Source organism: Copadichromis virginalis, linkage group LG17 (genome assembly GCF_057382275.1).
Source record: "Copadichromis virginalis isolate Kocher_CV1m ecotype Utaka linkage group LG17, C_Virginalis_male_GT1.1, whole genome shotgun sequence".
NCBI lineage: Eukaryota > Metazoa > Chordata > Actinopteri > Cichliformes > Cichlidae > Copadichromis > Copadichromis virginalis.
This window is the reverse complement of record NC_140634.1, coordinates 19338949-19362430: the sequence shown is the minus strand read 5'-3', so window position 1 is coordinate 19362430 and position 23482 is coordinate 19338949. Positions and strand designations below refer to the sequence as shown.

At 39.3% G+C, this 23482-nt stretch overlaps 1 protein-coding gene across 1 annotated transcript in view; it reads left to right on the top strand.

Annotated features, from left to right (window-relative positions):
• Positions 1 to 23482, top strand: part of LOC146689318 (thyrotropin-releasing hormone-degrading ectoenzyme-like) — a 277193-nt gene that overhangs the window by 231440 nt on the left and 22271 nt on the right. Inside the window, exons 11-16 of the mRNA XM_085437338.1 lie at positions 1178 to 1266; positions 4856 to 4989; positions 5081 to 5136; positions 11433 to 11580; positions 11680 to 11783; positions 12539 to 12646. Coding sequence (XP_085293464.1) covers positions 1178 to 1266; positions 4856 to 4989; positions 5081 to 5136; positions 11433 to 11580; positions 11680 to 11783; positions 12539 to 12646 — 639 coding nt within the window. The remainder of the gene's footprint in view (positions 1 to 1177; positions 1267 to 4855; positions 4990 to 5080; positions 5137 to 11432; positions 11581 to 11679; positions 11784 to 12538; positions 12647 to 23482) is intronic.

Here is a 23482-nt window from a genome sequence, read left to right as displayed (position 1 = left end):
AGCAGTTAGGACCAAAATCCCAGAGGAATGTTTCCAACACCCTATACGATTAAGCCAGTTCTGATAAGAAAGACAGGGGTGTGTCCAACTTGGTATACGCAACCAAAGACAGTATAAAACATTTTTACTGACTATCCAAGCATTCTGAGGTCTCAGCTGTAACCAGGGTTTCTACCCATGAAAACAATGTGAACAGGAAAATGATAAACTGTGGTCATTTTGTGAAACCAGTATAGATTCCAGTATGGATTGAGGTTAAAACAATGTATTGAACAGATTAAAAAACACCCAAAGTAATATTTGAGCTGCTGCTTCTTTGTGATGAAAGAACCCACCTGAGATGGTCCAGGGATCTGAACAGGAAACCTCCCGTTTTCCAGGCTCCCCGTAGAGCATAACTTGCTGGAGAGATTTGGGATGTGTGGTCAGGAAACGCATCTGAATACCTAGGGAAAAACAGGAAAAAGGTTTAGGGCTTAGCCTGTTGTCATGAGGAAAAACTAAATAAATGGATGGATGGATGGATGGATGGATTTATGGATGGATGGATGGATGGATGGATTTATGGATGGATGGCTGGATGGATTTATGGATGGATGGTTTTGTTGGTAGATTTTCTTTTTCAGAGAATCTGAATTGTGTTGCTGTGTATTACTCCCACATTTCATCTGCCTTGCTGCTTCTCAGAAACCGTTTAACTCCTAAATGTCAACCGTTCAGGAAGAAAAACAGCCCAGTTCAATCCCAGCAGAACTGCCATTTTGTGGTAATATAATTGTTTTTTAAAAGCTCGATAGGTTGCAGAATCCACTCAAGCAGTGAAGGGGCATTTCTGTATTGTTCAGATGACAGTGAAAATGTAAAAATCACCCGACTAACCAACCAGAGTTTTCACTGGACAGCACATTTAACCTCCGTTTCTCAGAAAGAGACAATAACCTTCAGTTACTTCCACTTGACTGATGCTTGCTGACTGCTGCAGCTATTACACTCTCACTTCCTGTCCCTCTGTAACACAGTGAGCGTCACTCGCTCCATTTCCAGCTGAATGATGCTAAGAGATCATCGCTGACCATCGCTCTCTCTTCTCTCTGTAATGCTTCTCTATCTGATAACTGAGGCAATAAAACCCAATCCAATTCCACTGACCATTACTGACATCACTCTCTCTCTGTAGTTTACAGTGGCAGGTCCCTCTCACAGTCGCCGTGGGAAACACATCCGCCGTTTGTTCAGAGTCTCTCATCTGGATCAACAACAAGACAGGTACAGTAGTGTGGGTGTAATGATTCTCTGTGCTGCTCTCACGTCTCAGATCATTCATGAAAGTGTGCTCTGCAATCATGACTTAATTATCTTGAAATGTTACCTTGAAATGATGAGCCGCTGTCTTGGCATTGTTTTGTTATGCCAACAGACTAATCTATTTCCTGATCACAAATTAATTATCTCATTATCTCCAGACATGTAATCTGTAGTTAATGGGCTCAACAAATCGAAGCGAACAGATACAGTAGATTGTTTTGAGGGATCTCATTTTCAAGGTTAGAGGTCTTTCAGTGCTGGCAGTAAACACAGAACCCCCCACATATAAATATGGCTAATTCTTCATGTTTTCTTTTCTCATAAAATAAAGTTTTTTTCTTCTAAATAAAACTCCCTCATTATTTAACAATGTGTAAAACTCACTGTTGTTCAGCTTTTAGAGAAATAAAGGTCACACGAGCTTGTTTTTTTAAAGAATAGCGCGCTCTACAAAGTACAGCTGCATTTTCTTTGATATTAGGACGATTAAATTACTTATTACAGACAACAAAAATTTTCTGTGTTGAGGTAGTGCTTTGTCTTTATTAGCTTTTGGAGAAAAGTGTGTTACATGAAAAATAAACCTTTCAGAATAAAGCTTGTTCCTCTTTTGTCTTGCTGGATGCTTTATGGAATAAAATTCAGATTTTTTAAAGGTAATTCTGCCTGAAGCTCTGTGCCAGTGAAACCAGCTGTAAGACCCCACCACCTCCACACACACAGATCAGAGCAGGCATCGGTGACAGCAGATATGACGTTTATTAAGCCAGAAACAACGTGAAGCATGAAAAGAGGAGCTCGGCTTGAGGTGAGCTGCAAAGCGGCAGCTTCGGACAGGTTATCACAGTGTATGAGAGTTTCTGATTGGACTAGTCGAAGGTTTCACAGAGCCATCAGCTGATATGTGCTGACGGTTAGATTATCTAATGATTAAAGCTGAGCATGACTTTTGGGCCTCTCTGAAATAATGCTATTCTCACTTTATGAGTGTTGTCAGAGATGATAACTCTGTTTTCTGGCTTGTTCCCCTTCAGTCTCTTTAAAATGGACATAATTCAGGCCTATTTTTGAGGAATATACTTCCTATATCTGTCTTTGCCTAAAAAAACATCAGGTTCTCATCTTTGGAAAGAGCTGACTTCAGAAGAAGAGTTTGGATTCTGGCATATCTTCACCTATTTGCAATGAGAAGAAAGGAGTCTTAAAGTTCACGACTCAGAGGTAGTTTGTTTCCTATCAGAGGGAATAAGTTGAAGAAGTGGGCCAGACTGGAGTCAGCTGCTATTTTCCCTGTTTTCCTCAGGCTGTTATACACATCCTGCAAGCTGTTCTACTAAAGCACTACAACCTAATTTTGCCATCTCTGAGAATATTCACATTGTTGTGTAAGATGCAGCGATCCTTAAAAGGTTGTGCAGAATGAGCAGGCTATTCTTAGCTGGTTGTAGTTTCAAGATATTTTTTTCTGCTGCACCCAATTTTCTATTTGGTTTGTGTGTTCCAAGTTTTCTAAAATGTTTAAATGTGCAAATGGGGCGTCCTCTGTACAAATATTCCTGGTTTGTACTCTTTTCCAAAACAGAACAAATCGGAGGACTTGGTAAAACCAGATTCAAAAATCTTATCATATCTTTTTAATGGCACATTAAGGCCAGATGATTTTAGAAATCTCTTTTTACTAATTTATAATTCAAAAAATCCTGTAAACAGCCTGGGAAAAAAATATTGTGCATGTTTTTTGGAATAAAATGTTGAATGAGACTGTGAATGATAAATGAAGTGTAACAGACTGCAACAGACTGTCGGTACAGACTGTCTTACCATTCCTACAACAGCCTCTCAGCCTATGATAAGATGAATGGGTTAATGGATGAATATTTTCATTAATATCACCTCAAAATATCTGCAGTCGATCGCTTATATCAAGTTTTCCAAATGTTTATATTTAAATATTAAAATGAGGCACTATCTAATAAAAACACTGTCACTGTCAAGTAAAATTAAACATTTTGTACATTTTCTTTCAGTTAAAATGAAAGAAGACATTATGAAAACACATAGAAACTCAAAACTGCTGACTTCACGGAAAAAAGAAAACAAACAAACAACTTTTAGAGCCATATTTACTAAATGGGCTAAAATGGTGCAGTCAGTTTATTTCAATACATGAAAAAAATCAAAACTTTACTGTTAAATATTGATACGATTAGTCAGTACCAAAAATATTAGCATCCCCCCTCTTACAAGTTATCTTGTCACTGCACTAATTTAATCCTTACAGTACTTTTATTTATGTCAAAACCCAGTTTGTTCTGGCACTAGAGCAGGGCGATATGACCAAAAATATTTATCACAATATACATTTGAAAATTTGCGATAACGATATAACTGATGAAATATTTAACACTAGACAAAATACTTTACAACTCCACAACTTTATTAGTGGAAAAAAAAATCTATGTATTTTCACTTAAACAAACAGCTGTTTTTTATGTACATTAAAGTTATATAAAAATTTTGCAGTGCAAATGCAAATTCCTTGTTGACAGTTTAACCAAAAGGCATTTCCAGTGGAAACTGGCCGACATATCCTCAGCATAACCATGTATAATATCCACAAAACTTAAAAAGAGGTTATACACACACAATACGGTAATATTATGTTGAAGCACAGTACGTATCACTCTGCGAGGCTCCGGCCTACGATAGCCGTAATGCTCCGACAATCCATCAAGCGGTGCGGGTTTGTAGCTTAGCAAAGTCGTACTGAAACATTTGACGCCGTGCACCACATAAAATCTTTTCGAGGTCAGTAAGCACAACCAGAATTCATACATAAGGCACACGGGATTATAAGGGGCGCTGTCGATTTTCAGAAAAATGAAAGGATTGATTTTAAGTGTGCTGTATTTTCCAAAAAACCCAGTAATAACGACGGGCCGCTAGCACGTGCTACCAAAAATAGTGCTTTGTTGTGCATCTGACGGACGAAAGCTAAACCAGTTCCACACCACTGAAGTTGCAGCATTTTTACAAACCAGTTCTGGTTCATCTGTTTCATTCAACGATCCGCTTTTGCCCTTCTCATTCTTAGTCGCTGCCAGGCTTTTTCCGCCATGTGCGTATGAAAACAAAGGCTCTGCGCATGTGTGTTTTACCCATATTCTATCGCGATATTTCATTTTCTTATCGTTGCCCAACATTATACTGGTGTTATTGTGAACAGTATAAAACATTGCTATATTTTACCTTTATTATTATTGCTTGAATGACAACAGTGTATAAAGTGAGAAACCAACATTTTGATACCATGTAATGAGTTCATTGAGTGTTACTGTCATTTCACTTCAAACGTTTAAGCCCTAAAAATGTTTTTAAAAAACCCTACACTATAGGAGGAACTGGAACTGGAACTTGGAGTCCTCTGAAGATCCTGACAGGACACCATGTCGTTATCTGCCTATCTGATGTTTTTAATATTTTTGATGTCTTTGTTTTCTCGATGCTTGGATTAAGTGTTTTAATGTTTTGTTGTTGTGTTGTGTCTCAGAAACCCACAGGATTGGTCAGATGGATGACAGCACATGGTTGGTAGGCAACATCAATCAGACGGGCTACTTCCGCGTGAACTATGACCTCCAGAACTGGAAACTGCTTATTCAGCAGCTGCACACCAACCCCCAAGTAAAACTTGTCTGTATTCAGTAACATCTGCGTTTGTCTGTTTTTTCTCTTTCAGTTTTTCAATCCCTCTTTGCTTGTTGCTCACTTGCAGATCATCTCCGTTGGAAACAGGGCAGGACTTATCGATGATGCTTTTAACCTGGCCAGGTGAGATGATAGTTTGCTATGATATACCGCAGTGGCAGAAGTAGGAGAGGTTCTAGCCCTTTTCTCACTCTCTTTCTTACTTATTGGCTCATCTTTCACTCTGGCTTCAAGACATAAAAGCATGTGGACACAGAGGATGGAGCCAGGCAGATCTGTTGTGTCTGCTTCTGTGTTTCTTTTCCTATAAGGTGAAGGGCTTTTCTTGCACAGGACTGACAGTTTGTCGTCTTCTGTCAAAGAGATGGAAATTTTGAACATCGACAGATGTGTTTCAGAGTTGAGTAGGTGTTTTGTTTTGCCGCCGGGTATAGACTTCGATTTAGTTGGCCGTGTATACAGAGGTTTATTCTGTATAATGTGAGTTCAGTTGAGGCCCATGACTCTTTATACAGAAGAGTTCAGGACAGAGGTTTACCAGCACACACACACACTTCCACCAGCACATGGAGAAGTGCAGCTCTGCGGCTCTGGGATTAGCAACACTGCCTTGTACTAGATTCTCCTCAATCCTGTATCATGTGTGATGTTTTATGTTCTCCCCTGCATTCTTATCATCAGTTACTTCCCGCATATAAACATGCTTGGTGTATGTCTCCAACAGCTTTCCAGTAAACTTTGGTTTTGCAGTGTGCAAAGAATTTGAAAAATAAGCAAAGGCAGACGGGAACTCTGTGATGAATGAGCGATCAGCAGTCACGGCGCGGGCGGAGGCGGGGGGAGGCTGAGTGAGTCGTTTCTCATGGTGATGTTTTCAGCCTGAAGCTTTTTGAGCACTGTAACCAAAATCTACTCTGACACCAAGCCTATAACTCAATCTACCCCCGTCTCCTTTTTTTCTTTCTGTATCTTCCCTTCCCTCTCTCAGCCATCTGTCCTCTGTCATGTTGAATGAGCAACATCCAGAGACGACTGCGCTGTCGTCTTATGCTCAGGAGTGTGCGTGTGTGTGTGTGTGTTGAGTTGGGAGCTCAGCAGGAGGTTTCCATCTGTACCGAAAAAGAAACTACAGATCCATGAATATGCACACTGATAGCAGAGTACTCTTACTTCACCCTGGATCTGCAGTAGCACCACCACGCAACATTAGAAGACAAGAGTTAGTTTGTTTTTTAACGCGATGAGCTTTTTGTTTTGTTCTTTTTTAGTCCTCCCACGAAAAGTCTTTTTCTATGCAACATTTATTTGTTAAACTTTTTGAGGACAGGAAACACTTTGACAAGTTTCTCTGAGATGCTATTAATCCTAAAAGAAGCCTTCTGCTATATGTGAAACATTAACTGTAGGTCTCACACATTCGTTTTTGAGGCTTAGTCATTTTCCAAACGTGCTTTCTGAGCTCAACATCTGCTTCACGGATTTTCTCGCTTCTTTATTTCAGGAGTAAAGACGTCTAGAAGACACTAGAGCATTACAGGAACTTTTTCCAACTTAAAGTGGACTAAAGACATTTTTTCTTATGAATATGTAGAAAGATATCATTAGCTCAAAACACGTGTATTCTCGCTGCCTTAGTTTTACTCCGATAATACGCAATTAAATCATATACATCATATTTTCAGGGCTGCATGTGAGTGGATAAAAAACATTAAATGTATTTCATAAAATGCAGCCAAATCACACAACGAACACTTACAGGTGTGGACAGAAGTTTACATCCATCATGGGCATGAATGTCAGGGTAATTTTGGATTTTTAATGACTTCTTTGAACTGGTGTTCCAGAGTGGAATGATTGCAGAGCATACATTTTTAATGACTTTGAAAAACAACAACTGGGTGCAAAAGTTTGAATTTATTTTCAATTTTTTCTGATCCACATAGGGTCAGATATGAACATACATACTCAGATATATACAGTAGATATACCCTCACTAATATTTGGTTAAATGTATGGTAGCAAGTGGCACCTCAAACAGATGTTTTTGTTAGCCATCAAGGAGGTTCTGGCATAATTCTGGCTGCGTATTTGACCGTTCTTCCTGACAGCTTCTTGGTTCATCGGCATAGATCTGACTTTTAAGCATAGTTAAAAGTAGGGTTGAGGTCAGGACTTTGTGAAGGCCATTCCAGAAGTGCAATGTTAGCCTGCTGTATCCATTCCAAAACCAGTTTTGTTATGTATTTGTCCTGTTAGAACACCAAACTGTGTCCATCTACCTGTTCATTTTAGGTGAAGTTAAAGAATTTAGAGGCAATCCTCCAACTTCATTAATCTGTCTTGCTACCACCGCCATGCTGGACAATTAGTCCTGTGTTCTTAGCTTTGAAAGCCTCACGGTGACGCTGGTGCTCCAGCAGTTCCCAGTTCATGGCAGGCTTTGGCTGCACTTAGCAAAGGATTTAAGTGGGTGTATGTATATATTTGATTCTCCTGATGAGTGCATTCAACCTTCTTCAGACCACAGCTGTATTTTATTTATTTATTTATTCGAAATGTGCATCACGTTTTGGAAATCAGAAGGGAAATTACTTACATCTTTTATACTGCCTGAAGACTTTTCTCATTATCATTAAATGTCTGATTTAAATAAAGTTCTGTAACATTCCACTTTATATCCATACAGCTCATACATTTATGTGACATAACTAACATAATAACCAATCTAGTGCATCCCTGTGTGTGATCCACGGTATCTTCTTGTGGGCTTCCTCTGATTAATTTGGGACATTACTGGAACGAAATGTGTAATCCATGCATATAGACCAAGAAAACGTATTCCTGCACATCATCTAAGGGAAATTCAGAATCATCCTCTTTAATTTGATAACATGGAAGGCACAGCTTGTGTTGAATCTGCTGCCTGTACTTCATATCCAGTGATGGTGAGGTGAGGTAAAAGAAGGCTGGGTATGTGCAGTTTATAGTACCTCTTCTACAGTTTGATTCCTTGCTCGGGGATTTATTTCTCCACCTTATCGTGGCATCAACTGATTATTTCGGGGAGTGTAGTGCTCGTACTGATCGAAATGAAAGCCAGAAATTATTAAACCATGATAAACTCTTCAGGTCACAAACAAATCAGCTGCCAGGCCATCTAATGATCACTTCTGAGTCACAAAAAAACCACTGAGATCTGTTTTATCGCACTGAAGGCAAAAAAAGAAACTGCCAGCTCTGCTCATTTAGCAGAAATGCGTCTTATTTATAAAGATGTTATTTCAGCCTTTTTCTGAGAGCTGCTCACTGAATTGATTCTTTAATCTCAGAATTAATTTCAGTCGTGCTGATTCTTCTTCTGCTGCTCACACTTCAATTGACCAAAGCCTGAGTAATCCACCCAGCACTAACTACAAATAGGAGGCAGCACGACTGTATGAAGGTGTGTGTGTGTGTGTGTGCGCGTGTGTTTGTGTGTGTGTCTGTGCGCGTGTGTGTGTGTATCAGGCTAGTTTAGCAGTAATAAATGCCTCAGTGAGTGTACGCTTAAACAGTGATGGATGTTGCCTCTCTTATATGTGTGCACCAGTCCCTCGTTAGCTCTCCACTGAGCCTTGCTAATGGCTAATGGACAAACAATTAACTGGCCCTTAACGATGTTAATGAGTTCGTTAAGACGACAACCCTGGGCGCAACAGAGAGAGAGCGAGGGAGACTGTAACTGAGAGCAAAAATTGAAAATCTATAATCGCTTCACTTCATTTCACAACTACACTAAAATTTAAAGCCCTGCTAGCATTTCCTAGAGATCCCAGTGTTCATTACAGACACAATATAGACAGAAAAGAGAAGGTGCTGAAAGGTGACTGTTTGTCCTGATGAACGAGAGTCATACAATCAAAACTGTAGAGTCCTTACAGAAGAGAGATTAACTAGGTAACTAGGTAGTCTGCTTACTGAGGTCCTTGTATTCAACCCTGGCAGTTTTATTGAGGATGTAAGCCACTGCATTAGGCAGCATCACCAGCAACATCTAATAATCCTATAACAATCTTGGTATTGTCGACCAGTCGTGTCCTCTAAAAGTAACTTACTTTTCACACACTCCTCCTTAACACCCTTGACAGTTGCACATTCACTCTGTTCTTTCTTCACTTATCTTGCAGTAAAATTTTAGCTGTCACCTCATATTTACCAAACAGACTTAAGCATGCTCATAAGTGATGAGTTCAACCTGCATTTTTATGACCAATAGAAGGAGGCCCATGTTCAGTTCTAAAGAAGTTTTTCTAAAGAAAACAACCCTTTAGCTCAGTCTTCAGTCTATGAACTATTTTTTTCTCTGATACGTTTTATGGTCCAAAGTGCTTATGTAATATTTAAGCAAACAGGAAATCAAGCAGGACCTATCTTACCATGTGGTTGGTAAGTCTTCAACCAATGGGCATCCAGCTATCTTCAGTTTTTAAGTCTTTTTGTGGTTTTGTGACACATTTCTCAGGTTGAGGGTTCACAAAGAAGGCTATGAGCCATCAGGGGATTTCATGGTAGCAACTTCCATCTTATATATACAGTCTGTAATGATTTTCATTATCACTCTGCTCATCTAAATATAAAAAAAAATCACTAAAGGAAAGGTTCTACTTGTGTAATTCTTTGGTTCTATCTTCAGTTGATTTCTTTGTTTTTAGTTTTGTGCAGTTTTCAGTGGAGTGTGCAGTTAAACTTTTGTGGGGCTAAGTTTGTTGATGCATGTAAGGAGGCCTTTGTGTTATGAATAATCCATTAATTTACATAATAATGAAATCTCTCTGCCAGATGTGCAAGCTTTACAGTGGTTGGCAGTGGAAATAATACCTGACCTCATATTAAACTTCATAGAAAAGCTGCTGAGGTAGATTTTTTGACCCTTTTATTATTTTGACAGTTGTCGCTTTGATGATGGATCACGTGCAGCATCAGTGACGTGTGACACGAACGAGTCTCAGAGCTGATGTGGACTGATAGCTGATGGATGATGTTTAAAAAACAATGACAAATAAACAAATAAGAAAACAGATAAATGTCCAGCTGGAGTTGCCATGGTGAGCGAAGGTCAGTGCAGGAAACAGGTGAGGTGCCCACCCCTCACCAAAAAGCATCATGAATGTTAATGAATGCACAAAAGAAGCTCTTTAATATTGATGAGGCAGTGGATGTAACCGGGGCTGCTAAATAGCTCAGGTTAGAGGCCATGTTTTTGTTAATGTGTTCCTAAAGTGGTGCTTTTTAGGTTGAGGGTTAAACAATGAGGGTTAAAGATCAAATCTTCATTAAATCTATATTTACATTAGCTCAAGGGTCCTCTGTGTGTCCTGAAAATCTACAGAAATACTGAAATCAAAGATTCCGTACGGAATGGCAAGTGTGTCAAAAAACAACAAATAATTCATGTCTTAATTCAGTTCCTGGAAATATTCATGATGTGTCCCTGTTAAGGGAAAAGACACAAAAAAATACCTCAAAAATATGAATAACCAGAGAGAGGATTTGTGTTGATTGTTGCACTGAGATATTAGAGTCCCCAAAAATGACCATAAAAAATTCCTTCAAAGAATGACAAAACACTCTTACCAGACTTTAAAAAGGTCTCAACTGTTGTGCGAACATGGTCTCCCTCGTAGTCGCTAATGAAGACTAGCTTTTCTCTACTTTTTGCTTAATCATAGATAGACCTGGATTAGTAGAGTGCAGCAGAAAATACAGCAGAGCTGCTGTTAGAGCTGTTAGCTGGTTTCTTTCTTTCTTTCTTCAAAGTGGATCAAACATAATAAACTCACACAACATGAAAATTTAATCAAACTGTTTGACAGAAGAAAACTGTTATTTTTAAGACACTCAAGTCTAACATTAGCTGATGTAACTTGTAACCAGCTGCTGTTGTTGTTTCGCCAGCTCGTTGTCAGTTTTCTGGAGACGGGAGGATCCCATGTCTAATCTCTTGGCAATAATTAATTGTGACAGTGTTGTGAATAAGTAAGCATGTTTATGCACATTTTCATGTGTTAGAGACCTGACTTCATTTCAGGAGTTGTCTGTTTTCTTTGTGCTTTCACTTCTGTGATGAAGGGAACTCTTCTTAGATGATAAAGCACGGTCCAGACACAAGTTAAAATTTGTCTCCACTGTATGCAAATGCCTATGACTTGTCTTCACCTTTGCCTTTTGTATACTACATATGTGGCTCAGTTATTGTGCATTTATTATTATTTTTTTATTTTAAATTAACTTGACTGACTGTACCTTTAAAGTCTTTAATGTATTTTCCATTTGCTTCATGTTTTGAGAATTTTAAGAATAACTGTCTCCTCTTTACCAAGATGTTTTTGCCTTAACACTTTTCCCACTACTCACTTTTTATCCACATCATCTCTCCTCAGGGCGGGGTACCTTCCACAGGGTGTTCCTTTGCAGCTGATTGGCTATCTGCCAGAGGAGACGTCCTTCCTTCCATGGCACGCTGCCAGCCGAGCGCTCTACCAGCTGGACAAACTGCTGGACCGCACAGACGAATACAGGCTGTTCAGTGTAAACAACCAATCAGTCACAATTTTAATCGATCAATTAACCACTAACTGCTTCTTGTTAGCAGAATAAAACATCTCTTATCATTGTGTGTGCTAACAGGACTACGTGCTGAAGCAGGTTGCATCGCGGTACCATCAGATGGGTTGGCCAACGAATGGCCCCGGCACAGAGGGCAACGTCCTGCAAGCATCCTACCAGACTGAGTATGCAGCAGACAGACATCCCTGTTGGTGGTATTGCACTAACAACACTCAGTCAGTCAGTGGAAGGCAGTGCCCCTTTAACAACATTTGTTCTTTGACTGAGAAACACCGTCGCATCATTGAAACAGAAAACAAAACGTAGTTCAGCATACTAGCAGCCTGCTTATTCTCTTTCCTGTCACATCGTTGAGCAGAATTATTCATGTCAGATTCTTAGGTTACTTAACTCAAACTAATGAATCAGAAGTCAGCCGTATCTATGTCCAGTCTGGACAGAGGTGAAAGTCGTGGTTTAGCTTAGCTTGATGTTTGTTAGCTAGACTGCAAATCATTAATGGTTAAACGTGTTGATTTTAGGGGGATTTTTTTTGCTGACAATGAAGTTCAGACAAAGTAATATCTACCTTCTATGACTCAAACCTGGAAATCTCAGACCATAAATTTAACATAAAGAACCACCAGTCACCCTCCACAAAGTTATTAAGCACAGAGTGCTGTGACCTTTAAAAAGATCAGCTACTGCTAGCTAGCAAGTATTACGCTGCCACCCAGAATCTCACAGTATGCACTCCAAATAGAAAATGCAAGAATGCAATTTGAGACATGATAAAAGTTTAAGTATTAGGCTAAACCAGTCTGAAAATTTTCTGGAATAATCTCTGTGCTACATGTGAGTGATGTTCTGTGTCCAGACAAGAACCTATTGTCCATAAGATGTTTCTTTGAGCATTTTTTTCTTCTCTATGTCTATTCAGGGAGTTGCAGAGAGAGCTTATCATGTTAGCTTGTAGCTTTGGAAACAAACAGTGCCACCGTCAAGCCGTTGCCTACATCTCTGACTGGATCTCCAGCAACAAAAACAGGTACAAATACACTCGCAGACTGTTTCATTTAACACTTGTGCCAAACTTGGTGCTACATGTGAGACTGAAGCCATCTATGGATAAAATAGGTGTGTAAAGGACTCATTTTAGGTGGAAGGTGATTATTCAAAAAGCCACCAGTAGTCACGTGTTTGCCTCAAACGATGCAACATGTAGAGATGTCTCAAACTAATGTCAAAAATTTAACTGAGCAAAAAATTTGCATCGTCCCAAATGTACAGTGATGGAGACTCTGCAGGGAATGCGACTTCTGGTGACATCAAGTGGAACAAAAATTCATCTGTTGGCAGCTAACATCTGTTCATTAGTTTCAATCACTGTTCGGGGGGACAAAAGACAAACTTTCCTTCTGTTAAATCTGAACAAAGGATCATTTTTTGAATGAACACATTCAGTGTTTTTAATATTTTCAAAGAGTTACCCAAACTTTTTCATCAGTAAAGATTAAGTTTGATGACCTCCCCAGTACCGTTAAAGACCTCTCTTTTCTTTTATTGATCCATTTGCTTCTATGCTTTCTTTTTCTCTGTCATTCCTTTTGGCTCCAGCTCTCTCCAGTCACGTGCTGCTGGCTCCTGCGTTCCCTCTGTGTCCTTAACAAGATCTGCAAAATTTGATTTCAAACTGCAAATTAAATAGAAACAGATGCTGGAGCTCTGCACAGGACAGCAGGGAGCTGATGATAATAGGAGTTGTAAAAAAAACCCAAAAACCCCCCAAAAAGCACAAAATGAAACCGTTTCTACTCCATCCAGTTGAAAATGTGATTGGATCTAAACAATAGATGAATCCTCGCTAATCTCTGACATGTGCTTTTTTCTAAATAATAATCACCACATGCCGCAAAATATTTCTGGACTTACAGCATGCCCTTTCCATTATCTGTGTTTCTCAGTTCTAGCCTTGTCTTTTAAAGTTCGGTTGTTTACAGTGAACCAAATGGCACCCATTTTCTCTCCTCACTACAACACCACTGTGGCATTTTCTCACATTTTGGAAGCAGTCTGGAAATGCTTCATTCTTTTAGGTAGAAAAGTGCCAGATAAATCTACATTTATGCAGGATTAATCCCTCCAGGGGTGACTTTTTAATATTTCATGCTCTATTCACTAGTTTTTAATCCCATATGGAGATCACATGTATGTGATATTCCTCCCCATGCCCGGGTATTAATTAAAAACCTGTTTTGAATCAAAATGCTGCAATAATTGCCAGGAGAGAGAGCTCATCTGACCTCATTTCATAGGTACACGAACCTCTTACTGTCTACCAAGTCGCCAAAGAACAACTGAGAGGTAGGGTTGGGACTGCGTTGCATTTTAGCCAAGTGCTAATGAAAGATCCTTTCAAAGACAAGAAGATGGTACTTTTAAAATCAGTTCTTCTATGCAATAGTCACATTAGTGAAAACAGTCGCTGGCTGAAGCAAAACGAGACTATGAAATAGCTGCTTTGAAAACAGGGACCAGGTCAGCAGCACTCACCAGCTGCAATGTTTGAACTGACTTTGATGCATCAAGAGGATAAAAAGGCAACACGTCAGAATCACCTCCTGTCAGTGTGTCATTCAAAGGTGTCAAGTTACCATTTGCATGCAATTTGTCATAGAATATTACACATTAAAATTGCACATTTGTTGTCTTCTAATGCAACTCTGTTGCTGTTTACATACACAGGAATGCATGTCAAAAATTAACATTAACAAAAATTAACAAAATTAACAACCCTAACTGTTCACAGTAAGAATCCACATTGAGCTGTGGTTCAAAGTGGTTACTCAGAGGTAGAGGATGTTGGAAGCTAAACCAATCAGTTGGTTGACACAATTGCTTGCAATCATTCACCAAAAAACCAAAAGATTTCGGGCCATAACCAGGTTTCCATTTCACTTTCACTCTCATGTGAGTGGATCATTGAATGCATTAACATTTGATCATGCCAAAACATACACCAAAGAGTAGTTCTGAATCCAACCCTGACGTTTGAGCCTACATACAGAGACAGAAGTTTTTTTCTTTTCTAAACTTTACCCGAACTCTAACCTCTTTTTCTTGATGTCAGCCCTTTTTTATTCTCCGTTCGGCTCTAATTATGATTGTATAGTTGAAATTTCACATGTAGTCTCAAGCACTTTGTGTAGTCAGTAAGAGTAGAAAAGTGCTGTAAAAATGGAAGTAGATTATATTACATTACAATATGAATTAGAACTGACAGTTATCAACTTACTTGCACTTACAACACAAAGCTGAACACGTTCCTACTGATCTGCAGGAAAAAGAAAAGGAAAGAAAAAGAACACGTGAAGCTAAACTTTGCTTGTTGCTTGTTCATTTTAAAGCTGCCGTCCCACAGAAATGTGCCTTCATATAAATGAACACCTCCATTTCATTCATATATAGTTTTTGGGTTTTTTTGCTGTTGTTTTTTATTCGAAATCACCTGCTGTGATGTGACTCAGACAAAATAAAATAAAAAAAATTCTGGTCCAGAACAATGAGCTGCTAATATTTTAGTGCCTACATCCCTCTGGAATATTAATCATGTCCTTCGGGGGTTACTTTGTAAATTAACCATCTGAATGGCTCAAAAATGATCTGCTTTTAAATGAATCTTATGCTCTTATGCGTCTGCAGCCATCAATGGATTATGTGGTTGAGGTTTCAGGGACAACAATGGACTGCTAGCCCCCCATTAACCCCTGTTACTTCCCTTTCTTGCTTTGTGTTTATTATTCTTCTGCCAATTATTTTAGGAATATGCAAACAAAGAATCTGAAACTGAGCTAAAGTTGTGCTGCAGAGTTTCAGCCTTTGTGTCCAACACGTTGCTTCAGACTGAGATTCAGATTCTTCCTGATGGATTTTCATGAAATATGGTTCAGACATTTATGGTTCTGGGGTTTAATGTCAGGTTGACATTTGCTGTTTCGGGTCAAATATCTCGACTACAGTTAAATGGATTCCCATGACATTTGCACATTTATGTCTCCATTAAGAGGAATTGTCATAACTTCATCATCTGGCCTTTAATCTAGCGCCGGTACAAAGTGGGCGCCAAGCAGTTTGACACATTGATTAATGATTGGAGTCTGGTTAAATGAAAAAAGGAGCATAAATACACATCTGTAACAACATGCAACCACAGTTCTCTGCATTAAAATAATGCACTGTCCACACGCCTCCTCCAGCTGCATTCTTATACAATGTTCCCTTTAGATGAGAACCAGTAACCATAACTGGACAAAATGGAGTCAAGTTTGGTGTGCCTGACTCTAAATCCCTCCCCAACAAGTCAAATATTAAATGTGAAAGTGCCAAAAACAGTAGTTATGTTAAGGGCTGGTTTTAAAAGCAATCAATGCCCATTCGATCCCATTATAATTCCAAACACTTAAAAAACACACACACACTTTATGGAGACAGTTTGCTAATCGAGCTAACTAGCTGATAATTTAGCGATCAATCCTCTTATCTAAATATGGTAACCTCTAGATCCAAAAGGTGACATGTGACTAATTTTGATTGTTTAGTCTAAATGTGAGGGTGGATATGTCCATATTTTATACCCAATAGTCTACAGTCTTCTGTAAATATGAATGACTGGGGAATTTGGCCCAGCTAGATCCTACTTTCCCAGCTGTTATGATGTAATTACATTTGTTCAAAATGTCACTCTGCTGCATTGTTTTTATCCTTCATGACTATAGTGGAAAAAGAATAATCATAAGCGATAATAAGCTAGCTGTAATGAGAGCTTCAGTCTGATTAAAGAATATTCTACCCATGGAACTTCTGATGGTCATCTCTCTGCAGGTCAACAATGGCAGCACCACAGACTGAGGTCATGTGTCTTTATTGGGTACTTTAAAATGTTTTATCAGACTGACAGGGTAGTTTTCTAATTTCTATATGATATTTAGACTGGAACGTCAGACATACAGACACATGGGCAGACAGACAGAGCAGATGGTGAAGAGCCATGTTTACCATCAGAGTAGGCGTTTGATCCAGCGGAAAAATATTTCAGAAGAAAGATGGAGCTTTAGGACATAAAACATCCTGTGCAAACTGTTAAAACACATCCACATACAAAGGGAGCTCGTTAATGGGAGCTAAGCCATCTGGGTGGTTGATTATATGGAGAAAATGCAACATTAGGAAGTTATTTTCATTGTGCAGGTGGCAAAATAGATGTAGTAGCAGGAGGACAGCACAGAGTATTACTTAATGTTTTACATGATTAATAACCTGGTAGTGTTATCTGGGTAAACACACTCGATGTCATAAATACACTCGAGTGCGCAGTGTTTGGCAGCTGTCGCCTGAGAAGGACTTTAATGCTACAGTCAGCAGTAATGTGGGTGGAAGTTAGCCAACCTGTGTGTGTGTGTGTGTGTGTGTGTGTGTGTGTGTGTGTGTGTGTGTGTGTGTGTGTGTGTGTGTGTGTGTGTGTGTGTGTGTGTGTGTTGGAGCTTGCTCTTAAGTGGAGCATCTCTAAAATGATTTCCCAGGTCGCTGAATGATGTAATTGTCCCTGCATCACTCACTCTGTGCTCACACTGAATACACGCACACAGTGTTATAGTCCACAATATTATTTTGCTGCCAGTTGAGCTCACTGTATTGAGATGAAAGTTTGGTTTGCTGACAATTTAGGTCAGGTACACGCACATCTACACACACACACACACGCACAGATACTTTATAGTGTGAAAGAAATGTTCACCTTTTTGGCTTTACTTTAGATGATTCAGGCCAGTAACCAGCTGGAACACGAGGTCTGTGTGTGTGTTGGTGTTTAACCCTGTGAGGTCTCAGACATGGTGGGTAAAGTGTGTCATAATCTCTGAAGGTGACTGGTCACACTCCTTATTTGTATCCTCGGATGCTGTTAGAGTAGCTTTGCATGATTTTCAGATCAAAATGAGCTTTATTTTATACCTGACCTTGGTGCAGCCCCTTAGAGCTTGTTCTGTAACATGTCTACCTTTCAAGGATGCTTCTGATTGGCTGATCCTTGTGAACAAGAGTCAAACTGCAGCAGTCTGCACTGACAAGCAGGGTTTCCTCTTATCCAAGTATCTTCAGGGTTAACCCAGAATTTTCTGTACCGTGAAGATGGTTCACTTCAACATGTTGGCTTATGCTGCAGACCAAGCAGGTGTCACCACCTTTAACCTATCAAATCTCCAGAAAATAGCCTCAGTAATCCCGAATCCTTCTGTGTATGCTTAGTAGTGTCGAAAGTTTGTCATTTCTGTTTAGAGTCTTTGTTCTTCCTCGATGAGCATCGGTAACGTTCAGAAAGTAAGACAAAACTGTATTCATTTTTTCCCCACTGGCTGCAGACATTTTTTTAAAATTTATTAGTAACAGTATTTGATCCCTATCAGGGCACTTGTTTTATTTTATATCACATTTTACTACATTTCACACGTAGCCTAGTCCAAGGCTGCATTTGAATTCTGTTTGATGTTTATTCTTCAGCACCGAGGCTGTGGATGAGCAGATAAATCTAAAACCTTTTTCACGTAAATAATATTAATAATGTATACTTTATTGATCCACATGGGTAAATTACTCTCTCTGTATTTGACCCATTCACTCAGTGAAGCAGTGGGCAGCCACTAAGCAGGCGCACTGGGGAGCAGTGTGTAGGGACGGTACCTTGCTCACGTCTTCGTACTGTAATCAGATAGAGAAACCCTCAGATTATCTTAGGGGGTTTCATGTGACCACGTATCCTGATTGCCAATGTTAGGGTGAGTGGATTTAGACACCAGAAAGATACCCAGATATGTTGAACTTAATTCGTGGTGCAGCACCCAGGTTGGCGTGCATGAGATCACTGCAGTTGTGTCTAAAATTCTTCACTTATTCACGACTCTTTGAAACTACATATAGCTCATCTGCATTATGGGGAAAAATCCAAACACCTGCCAGATCATTTTCTCTGTGCTTTTAGCTGACATGCATTTTTCTCGTGAGTATCTGTTATTATATTAAGCTTGTTTTTTTTTAAACTTACTTTAAAAGTGATGATGGCATCCAATACATTTTCCTAGGTCCCATCTAGGACGCTGAGACGCAACATGAAATGGCATCCTAGTCTCAACCTGCCACAAAAACAACTTTTCAATTAAAAATAGATGTTGTATTTATTATTCAGCAGATTTGCAAACACAGAAGTGTGAATTAGTGTCGAGGTGAGCTAAGGACAAAATAACTAACTAGCAAACAAAGTTGTGTGCAGATACAGCCTGAGATAATCTACTAAACACATCTCCAACATAAGCAGGTCACAGCTGTTCACTCCTTCAGATCAAACTTCACAGGTTACAACAAACACTGGAGTGACAGGCTGGGAGATGAGGAAGTGAATGATCCTCTGCAGGTGGCAGCCATCTTGGCTCCTTATGTAGGATGTGGTCGTCAGGCTGTAGATTAATTAGAACCACTTAGCACTCACACTCTAGGACTATGTATACTCTTTCACAAAAGAAGGAATCGCCATTCACACAAAATATGAAGTAACATTTTCATTTGGTGTTGTGAGTTACTTCAAGTAAACCATGTAAGGGACATTAATAGATTTGGACATTGTGGGTGAATTAAAACAGTAAAACAAAGAAGAGTGGGCTAAAAGTCCTCCACAGCAACATGAAAGACTCGTCCCTGGTAAATAAGTCAATAAATCATGCAGACCAAAAGACTGATATCTTCATGTCACGCTAATATTTTACCGTCACTTAAAGTTGTGATATAATATTAGTGCTCAAACCAGTGGAATCTTCAGCCTCTAAGCAGTTCTTCTCTGGGGGATTCTTTCCAGTCGCAGTGTAATTGTCTTTCTCTGTGTGAAGTGAAGTGATCAGGCAGGTGTTCTGACTTCACCTAATGAGTTTGTGATTTGTTTTTGTCTCTTCAGAGGTGTGTCGGTGTAATTGCTCCCCTGGAAATAAAACTTACACTCAAGTTTCACTCAACATTGTCTTTTTCATTCCAGGCAGTTGTCAGAGTTTTAATTTGGCATTTTAAGAGAAGAATGCATGATGAGAAATAAAGAAAAGAATAATGGGTATTCTTTAATGTTAGAGACTAGTGTAGGCAGTCCTGTGAAACCTAACTGGAACTTAGATGAATATATTCAAGGTTTCTTTCAAATGTTCATCAAAGTTATATTTTCAGTTCAGCACAGTAATGGGCAAATCTGATCTGACATACAGTAAATAAACATGACCCCCCCCCAAACCTGCTACAGAACGGTCTTAGACTTTCTCATCTGAATTTGACCTTCGGATTAGTCTTATTGAAATCTTGTGAGACCAGGTTCTCCTCATGCAGAAATAATCTTTCAGTAGGCATAGATCTAAAGTTTTAAATAGATAAATAAATTATTAGGGAAGTGCTTCAAGGAGAACAGAGACGAGCACAGGTGTTACATCGGGTATGACCTTCCACATTCTGAAGTTTATTCTTTCACAGAGATTTACCTTTGTGCACTTTCCTACAGCTACTCTATACAGAGGAACACAGTGAAGTTATTCTGAACTAGACAACAAGCAGTCAGGTTGTCCTTGAGGTCTCCACAGAGGCAGAACAGAACACGGTCAGGTTATCATCCCCCACAAAGGCTCCACTGGGCCCAGCTCCTCAAAATAGTGAGAACTTGCCAAATAGAGAGGTCATCTCTAAAAAATATACACTGTATATACTCAACAGACACTTTATTAGGAACACCTTGCTAATACCAGGTTTTACCTCCTTTTGCTTTGAGCTGCCGTAACTGTTTGTCCTACAAAGATAACATTGATGACTTCCTCTCAACCTTTAATGAAGAGTTTTGACAATTCAGTATATATGTAAATGTGGTTCAACAACCATTAGAACGGTTTCTGTGTAGCTACATAGACAGACCACCATCACCAACTTCTGATTCACACTCAGTAGATAAGCACACCTGAAATATGACAGAAGCTGCTCAGTTTAGACAAGAGCTTCAGGGGTTGTCCTTGCTTTAAAGAGGTTTAGAGTTTATTCTTGATGGCACAGATTTAACAAGGTGCTGGAAACATACCTCATACTTTTGGTCCATATTGACATGAAACCATCATGCTACACTTCCATCTTGTTCCACCACATCCCAAAAGTTTTCTGTTGGAATGGTGACTGTGGAGGTCATTTCAGGACAGTGAACTTGTTGGCATGTTCAAGAAACCAGTTTGAGATGATTTGATGGTTATAACTGTGCTCATAAAGGTCAGCAAAAACACTCAGGTACAGTAGGCTGTGAGGTTTAAATGATGCTCTTTTGCTACTATGGGGCCCAGAGAGCACCAAGAAAATATCCCCATAACCTTTACTCCAGCACCGTTGATACAAGGTAGGATGGATTCATGCACTCGTGTTGTTGATACAATCAAAATGCAGCAAAATTTGAGACGAAATCCGACCCGGCAACATTTTTCTAATCTTTTGTTGAGACTGTGAATTGTAGCCTCAGCTTTCTGCTCTTAGTAGACAGGAGGTACATTCAGTGTGGTGCGGAGACATATGATACCAGATTTTCAACAAATAAGGTTCTCTGTTTTCCTTTAAATAAAGCAACTTGAACATCATGTTGAATTAAATAAGACATTAAACATCAGAATGAGACCACAAACTCAGGAAAGTGTTTACTGATGCCACAGATTTTACAGTCTCATAGAAACTTATATTACAGATTTATTTTTCACAACCAGAGGAGCACGCCCTACTGCCTCATACTCAGTCACTTAAATATGAAGCTGCATCCATCTTTTATAGACACTTACACGGATGTGGACTTTGTCAGGTACACATGAAGTTTTTTATGTTGTTTTGACAGTTCAGAACATTTGTGTAGACTTTTTTCCCTTCATGGATGAAATGAGATTCATGGTGTATCAAAGGTCTTGCTCGAAGGGGCTCCAGATCTCGCTCTTATCAATCAGCCTGTACCACCAGGTGTTGCTTTTTTCCTCCAGCAGTCAGATAACTGAGAGACAGTTTGTGTAACCAGCATTCAGTGTGCCAGGTCACCTCACAGATTCCTCTTTTATTGCTCTGCCTGCAAATGGTGATACACAGCACAATAATAAATGTTGACACAAGTCGTGGGGTGCTTTCACAGCAGGTTCAAAATAAGAAACATCATTCAGTTTGTGTTCAAAGACTTTACAAAAAAAAACAACTTTACAGACATATGACTGACACAAACCCAGCTCATTTTATTTTAATAAACTTTGTGTGCGTTTATTTTCTCTGGTGTCACAGAGAAGTTACAAAAAGTAATCAGCTAGAAGCAACATGTATCAAGACTGCAACTACAACATGTGTTATGTTGTAAATGGAAATAAATGGACTAAAATATATAATAACAAAACACGCATTTGTGACAATAAAACACTGGCAGCAATAAATAGAGAAAAAATGTCAGATATTGTGTTATTATATCTTGTTCACCTCTTTGCTAATGACGAATCAACTCCATCAGCTGTTTATCACATCAAACGAGTCTGTTATATTGTGATGTTGGATATTAACCTCCTAACACGGTCAGTACCAACTTGTTGATTGTTGAGAGGTTAATGGGTGTTAATTTGTGTTTTTTTTACTGCTGATCCAGTAAGGGTCATGAGGGCAGCAGTCTAATCAGAGATGACCAGACCTTCCCGTGCCCGGCCACTCACTCCAACCTCCTCCAGGAGGATACAGGGGCAGAGTTTTCTATGTATTCAGATAGAGGCTTAGGTTATTATTCTACCTTGTTAGTGTTGAAATAATTGTATTTGTCTGAACAAAGCAAACATCACCATATTATGGGTTCATCTACAGCTGGTGGTAATCACCAACAGAGGAAATGAGGTTCCTCTGTAGGCTGTCTGACCTCTCCCTTAGAGATGTGGACAGAACAGAGCATTATTCCTCCACATCAAAAACAGCCATTTCAGATGATTCAAGGATTTGACCAGGGTGCTTACAGGTGAGATGTTTCAGCATTTCCAACGGAGATTAGACCCGAGGGCACACCCAGAACATGCTGGTGAAATTGAATCTCTCAGCTGGCTTAGGAATGCCTCAGACTCCCCGAAGAAGTAAGTGTTAGAGGAGCTGGAGAGGGAGAGAGAAATCTAGGAATCTCTGCTTAGACAGGTCTTATTTTTGTACCTGTCTATTCATTAAGTAAATCACTCATATCTGGCACCCTGGAAGATCAATATTCAGTTCAAACGACAAGAGCAGCTGGTCGATTGTACAGGTTGTAAACCAATAACAGGGTTAATGAGTATTTAGAGTTGGTGAAAATGCAAATATTGGCCATCCCAACGACTGTGACTGTTTATGAGTCCTTCCATGATTAATATAGCTGAACACTCTCTTTTTTTCCTGTGAGAGAACTTTTAGGATTTAAGTGACTGGCTTCTTTTCACTTTTTCTGGTTGCTCATATTTCTTCCCATGTTGAACATGTTTTTAGTAGTGTTGCTTGGTCTTGCTTGCCAGCACTTATACTACACCACCAACTTTCATCAACTTCTGGTAATTATGACTAAAAGACTATTACGGGGCAGTAGCTTCTGTTTTAGTCAGTTGCAGCTGCGACAATGCGGTCATAACAAGTAACTATGGATGGGAAACACAAGAAACAAGCCTCCTTTACTTTAGTTCTGATCAGTCCAGAATACCATTTTAATGACTTCCATCTCATCAAATTTATAAATAAGAGAGAACATTAGGGTCATCAACAAAGAGTCACTTATGGACTTATTGTTTTGCAATGGAACTGAATCTAAAAG